The sequence below is a fragment of the Seriola lalandi genome, unplaced genomic scaffold, assembly GCF_002814215.2.
Source record: "Seriola lalandi dorsalis isolate HSWRI2012SDOR001 ecotype SW California unplaced genomic scaffold, Sedor1 jcf7180002054920, whole genome shotgun sequence".
In the NCBI taxonomy this organism is placed as follows: domain Eukaryota; kingdom Metazoa; phylum Chordata; class Actinopteri; order Carangiformes; family Carangidae; genus Seriola; species Seriola lalandi.
The window spans coordinates 1,284,263-1,291,329 of NW_019525472.1; the positions used below are offsets into that span (position 1 = coordinate 1,284,263).

Here is a 7,067-nt window from a genome sequence, read left to right on the forward strand (position 1 = left end):
TAAAGTATGGTGTTATTCTTTATTTTTCTTGCTGTCAACAAGATAAAACCAAGTGTGTTAGTCTGTCTCTCAACCATTTTTTTCATTTTTAACAAAGTAATTCTCTAACACAGCTGGGCACTGTATTTTTAGCAAATGTTAATCAAGCAAGTGTAAATAGTGCAATTGTTGGGGACTAGTGACTGCTTAGTGCAGCAGGACGGTGTATATGAGACTGATTCGCCACCCACTGTGTCTACATTATGTGTTTTTAATCATCTTTGGATAACAATGAAGCTCGATGGCACATCTACGGCTGCACAGACAAAACTTGTTACTAGGATACATTCATTGTTTGTTTGTTAGGTTTCTTTCAATTCTTTATTTTGGGGCAGCAGTTTATATTAAAGATCATACCACAGGAAATGATTCTTTAGTTCCCTATGCCGTCCACAGTTTTTCAGGATTTAAGAACTTTGTACAGTTTGGGAGAGGTAAAGTGTGCACATAAGAACAATGTGTAAAGGAGACCTGTAAGAAAATAACTAAGTAAAATAGAATCAAATAAACAAATCAAATAGACACAGAGGTCAGAGTAAAAATGAAAAAAAAAAAAAAAAAAAAACATTGCAAGGTCAATCATTCAATACTTCCACAAAATCTATCAATACATATTTGATCCACTTGGTCCAAAGTTTAATAAATTCAGTTTTCCTCAGACGGAGAGAAAGGGTAATCTTTCCATCACATAAATGTAATTTACTATATCTATCCACTCAGGTTCAGGAAGTAACCAGCGCATCGTGAGCGCTTTTGTACAAGCAGAAATGGAAACACCAAACGTATATTCATCTGATTGTCTTGCCTGAAAATCACAATTCCTAAAAACAGTGTTGCAAGGGCAGAGTAGTGTCAAATACGCTTCTTGGTGCTTTGTTAAACTCGGCCAAGAAGGGACGATTCCCAAAATATATGCCAGTGGTTTTTCTTTCTGAAATCCACACTGTCTCCAACACTTGGCATCCCCTCCCACAAAGTGTCTTTTCTGGTTTGGCGTAAACTCCCGCCACACATGCGAGTTGGTGCATTTCCACTGGAGTTTACAAACATCTAACAATTCTCATTTGATATTATTAGGTTGCCCTCCCTTTCTCATTTTTCTTTAACGTATTCTACAGTGTGGGGTTTTTTTTGGCGTAAGGCTTTTATAAAGCCTAGAAATGACACGCATGTTTGAATTATTTTGATAGGCATCAATAAAAATCCTCAATATTGGATCATTCCTTTCAGTTTTATTCATGATGTTGTGTTTAAAATGGTTGCGTATCTGGAGATATCTGTAAAAATCTCATTTTTCAAGACCATATTCTTTTCTCAGGCTCTCAAAGTCTTTTAACTGTCAGTTTTCTGTAATGGAGTAGAATTTTGTTATTCCCTTTGAGATCCAGAATTTAAATCTGCAAACCATTTTATTACATATGAACCCAGGATCATAAGCACACCATTGAATTATTTGTAGTTTATCATCTATTTTATATTCTTCTTTTATCATGTTTTGGATTAACTGGGTTTTTATCAGTGGATTTTTTTCACATTGTGTATAATACTGCCAAAAATTTCATAGGCCAACCCTGCCTGAATTAGTGGGTCACTTATGATGAAGAGTTCAATATCTTTCTATTCATTGTTTGTTTTGATCTTTCCATGGGAGTTTTTTGATAATAAGAAAAAATAGATTATAAAAAGTCCACACATTAGGAAAAGACTTGAGTTTCAAAGTGTAGGAGCCACACTCACAAAGCCATAGTAGCCAACAAACAAGCCCTGATCAGAACACCTGAGGTCTCAGAGACATCTACTAATGTACGTGGGTGCCTGACCACAGAATCCTGAATTTGGTAGGGAGACCACTTGACCACTTGGAACTGAGCAAGCTAGCAAAAAGATGGTTGACAGAATGCTAAATTTTTGTGTGCGCACATTTTGCCCTGACATATCTTTATGTATTTGTTATTCTGTCTACCTGAAAGGGTGTTAATGAAGAGGCTGCAACATCGGCTAATTCTTGCTGTATTGTTTTCTCCACCTTTGGTTGCTAATCAGTCATTTGCTACCCTGAGCACACAGTATTTATTATTCACCTGTTTGTATGATTTTATTCTATGCTGCTTCCTTTGGTCTAACCCCCCCCAGGAATGTTAAGGGTTCCATGGAATGCATATTAACACACACACAAAAAAAACACTGCTCAAACACAGAAAGCTGCGTCTGCAACTTGTGACCAAGACTTTTCATTTGAACAAAAGCAAACACATACATATGCTACACGTTTGTAAACCAATGGCGTGCGTGTATACTGTATCATCACAAAAGTTATTTCTCACACACCTCTGTTTTACAAACTGCTGTCCAAACCAGAGCTACACACAAACCATCACAACAGAGGTTTTTTACTGAATTCCAAGCTTGTAGCAGACATCAGTAGCGATCAATAGACCATTCTGTCCCTTTCTGCTCAAAAGAGAAGGCGACATCTGAAGCTACGTTTGAGCTGTGCAGTTTTGATGAGTGTGAATCCGGCGTTTGATATGCAGCCGTCAGCCGCTATGATATGCATGCAGGGCAGCTCTGATGGCGAGTTTGAAGAGATGGAGGGGAGAAAGATGAAATACCTTGCTAATAACATATTCCTCTCAGACTGTGGTGGAACAGAAGACAATGCAAACCTCAGTTTATTCATTGCTTTACTGTCAGAAAGAGTTAACCCACCATCTAAAGCTGACATGCAAGTGTACTTCATAGTTCACATCCCAGCAGGTGGAAACTATATGATGTAAGCCAGATTTTGGAATGACTGAATGTGTTTTAATGTATATTACATATAGCAGAGTGTTGACATTGCCACTGCATTTTTAAACAGTGGTTAGAAGTTTAAATGCACAGAATCTGTTGGTCATCCTCATCTGGACTGTTAATGTGAAGCAGTTTTTCCCATGCTGTGCTGTCCATAGATTAACCTTTCAGCAAAAAATTTAACGGTAACAACTAATTATCCACCTTGACTGAGCAGAAGTTAATTAATACTAATATAGGAGGCTGCTAGAGGTCCCTGAACAAGTCTGAGTTTACAGTGTGGATGATTTAAAGGTCCCATATTTTACACTTTTCTGTGTTTTATTTGAAGTGTTGATCCATAACAAGATATGTTTGTGGTTTTAAGAACCAAAAACCATCTCAGTGTCATTTTCTCAGGCTTCTCTCTGGAGCTCTAGTAACAACAGGTCAGTGAGCCAATCAGAAGAGAGGAAGCTCTGAGCCTCTCTTCTGATTGGCCGACTGTTTTCGGAGTGATGGAATAGAAATATAGCAGATTTTAGGTAAACACTCAGAGAAACCAAATCCTGCAAGGTTGGACGGTGGGTCCAGGTGGGCGGGGCTTGGGGCATGGCTGAGAGTAGTGACTGATTTGTTGTCACATCATAAAGTTACAGAAGTCCTGACGGCTCGTTTTAAGGCTCAGTTTCTGAATACAGGTTGTGTGCATTTTTCTGTAGACTGAGCACTTTGATACTTTCACAGTATTAATATTGAACCTAGACCTGCTTTATAATCAAACAACACATGGAAATCTCCCTTTAAACAATATGAGACCTTTAACAATGAGTGGTAAACAAAGGTCATGGCTTTATTAACAATTACCTGTAACGTTTGTATTCATTGGGGGAAATATCCTACCTGTATTCAAAAGGTTAAAGGTACATTCAGGCTGCAAGGCAAATTTTCACCTTGCAGAATTTGCGCAAATCCTCATTCCATGCTGCATGGAGCAAATCTGTGTTTTTTCATATTGCTTTGTATTTTTCAGTAGACTTTGATACAGTGAGACCACTTCTAAAGCTTTGGTGTGTTTATTTTGAAAAAAAAAAAAAATCTGTATTTCTCAGCTTGGGTCTTATTCTCATGTTTCTGTTCAGCGCGGCTGCCGATCATGATAACATATTTCTCACCACCTCTACAGTAGTAATTTGGAAAAAGTCGAGACAAGAATGATGTTGATGAGGGTGTCCAGGAGACTACTTTTCTGTTTTTCCCTTTGATCAGACTCAAAGATGAACATTTGAGATGATTTCTGTTAAATTGAAGTTTTTTTGAAAATCTGCAGGAGGCTTGTACTCATTGCCTTGTTTGACAGTGTTCTTGCCTGACTGCACATTTCACAAATCTCTGCAGTGACAGTGGTGAGTAGTATTTTATTGTGACTAATAGTCAGAGTGGACATAAATGTGTGAATAACACCAAGGTTGACAAATACCATGATTATTGTTTAAAAGCAGCTATTTTGTGCAAGTCAACATTGTGACGATGGTGACGATGATGATGATGATGATGATGATGATGATGACAACTTTGTGTTCCAGGCATGTGTGGGAGAAAGAGGGCACAGTTATCAATGTCCAGTCCATCCCTCGCATGCGACTGGATGCAGATGGCACCCTCCACATCTCCCAAACTTGGTCAGGTGACATAGGCACGTACACATGCAGAGTCACCTCAGTTGGCGGCAACGACTCCCGGAGCGCACACCTCCGTGTCAGGTAACCTCAACACCCCTCCTCCCCTGGCCTTTATTCCTTGCCTGACTTTCGATTTTCTTCTTCTTTTTCTGTTGTTTCTCACACTCTTGTTTCTTCAATATACTCCTGTGTGCACAGACACAGGCAGGAACATGTTCACATGCGTGTACACACTCACACACATGCGAGAGCCAGTCATGCGCTTACCACCGCCAACCCTTTCCCTGCCATCCTGCCTGTTCTTATTGACACCTCTGACTCATTTCCACTTAAATGACGCCTGTTCCTCCTCACCTTCCCTGTCCTCATTCTCACCCGACACGCTTCCAGCCCCAGGGGACCCTCTCCTCTATTCCCTATGTGCGACACTACACACACACACACACACACACACTTGTACAAATGCCTCTGTGTTGTTTTTGTCATCTCAAATCTTTTCTTTCTCCGAAACTTTACTTTACTGCGGCATGGTACTGTACCGACTGACTTACTGATTGTTTTTGTCTTCCTTTGTCCCCCTATCGGCCGTCTTGTTGGCTGGCTGCCTTTTGACTGAGTTACTGTCTGTATTCGTCCTTTGCTATAAGGTTTATCTATCAATCTGCCTCTGCTTATCTGAATTTATGGCGGAATGAATTAATGATCCCCAGCTTTGGCCTCATTTATTCATGTCTTTGTCTGTGCGTTTTCCTCCTATCTGTCTCCTCATGCTTTTCAATCCATTTCTCCCCTCTGATGATATCTATCTCGTTTTATTTGCCCGTGTGTCCATCTTGACAAGGAGCCATCTTTGCTGTCTTGTCTCACCACATTTCATCACCTGTCCAACTGATCTCTCTGTTATAAAACATTCAGCTTTACTTCAGATTCATACAAGAGACGTTTCAGAGAGGAACAAAATGCCCGGTAACTCTTTGGCACCGCGGAGGATTTGCTGTGATGGGAGAGATTCTTTTATTTATCGAAGTTGTCCTGCTGTTCCCCACAGGCAGCTGCCCCACGCCCCGGAGAACCCCACAGCTGTGCTGAGCACATCTGAAAAAAGAGCCATCGACCTGGCCTGGGCTAAGCCTTTTGATGGCAACAGTCCCCTCATACGCTACATCCTGGAGGTTTCTGAGAACAGTAAGTCATGTAACATCCTGCCTTTTCCAGCTCATGCATCCTTCTCTATCATCCCTACCTTCACTGACCCTTTGTGTCATGTTTACACAGTGTATTTATAATGAGCTGGGCTGGATGAGAGGGAACTCATGGGATCAATGTTGCAGCAATGAGTGAAAAAGAAATTAAATGTTGCTTGTTTAGATTTTTTTTTCCCCTCCATGCAGCCATGCAAAGCAAATATAGCAAAGCACTTGAAAAAGAATTTAAAAGCATGATCAATAAGACTAATTAAGAATGCCAATCATTCCTTTTAATCTTAAATTGGAAATGGAAGCTGTGCAACAGTAAATCCCTTTACAGCTCTGCGTGTAACAAGTATGTTTAACTTAAGTAGATGTTGTGTAAGAACTGTGTTGGGCTTGTAATCTCCTCTCCTACTACTCTGTTTCCCCTTGCTTCTTTTTCTCTCAGCACGACTTAGTGTTTTTTAATGAATTCGAATTTTTAAAATGTGACCCGCCATGACAAAATGATTGCAGGCATGAAATAGACGATCCCTCCTGAATATTAGTGACATTACTAGAAATGTTAGACTCCTTCCTTCGGGGGAAAAAAAATGTTACATTTCATGAGATATTGAGTGTACATGTGGAACAAAGGTGTAAAATTTGACTCTCTTTTCTCCAGATGCTCCCTGGGCCATCCTGCTGGCCAATATTGAGCCGGAGTCCATGGCAGTGACGGTCAACGGCTTGATCCCGGCACGCTCCTATCAGTTCCGCCTCTGTGCCGTTAATGACGTGGGGAAGGGGCAGTTCAGCAAGGAGACAGACCGGTGAGCTGAAGACAGATATCACACAATGAGGTCATCCACGTTCATTTCGCTGTTCATACAATCCCACATCAACACACACACATATATATATATATATATATACAAAATATATAGCAGCCTTTATTGAGATGTCTTCAAGCTTCTCTTTTCCTATTGAAAACTATTGAAGAAATCTTTTTATCCATCCTAATAGTTTCAAATTCACCAAAACATTCCTGTGTGGCAGTGTGATTCTGTAGCACATGGTTTAACTGGCAATAGCAGTGAGAAATGTCCAAAAAAAGAAGAAAAATGGAATCATCTGTTACACAACCTCGCAGATGTTAGTAAATTGTACATTGTGGTGCTGAAATCCGTTTCCTAGACAACCATTTTGACTGATCCCTTCAGTCAAGAGTCAGTGAAGAGGGATATACGTGTAAGCTTACCAAAGTGGATACACACACACAAACATGCACAATCACATGTAAACACGCGTTCACACTCACACTCACTTACACTCACTCACACACACACAAACACCCCCGCTCACTCTCACATTCTGAAAGCCTGCGGGGGGGGGGGGGGGGCCC

The 7,067-nt window shown here is 40.4% G+C and overlaps 1 protein-coding gene across 2 annotated transcripts in view; it reads left to right on the forward strand.

Annotated features, from left to right (window-relative positions):
* Positions 1-7,067, forward strand: part of sdk2b (sidekick cell adhesion molecule 2b) — a 266,455-nt gene that overhangs the window by 222,103 nt on the left and 37,285 nt on the right. For both annotated transcript variants that reach the window (XM_087169889.1, XM_087169890.1), the window contains exons 13-15: positions 4,398-4,574; positions 5,542-5,678; positions 6,348-6,495. In XM_087169889.1, the coding sequence (XP_087026015.1) occupies positions 4,398-4,574; positions 5,542-5,678; positions 6,348-6,495 (462 nt within the window). The remainder of the gene's footprint in view (positions 1-4,397; positions 4,575-5,541; positions 5,679-6,347; positions 6,496-7,067) is intronic.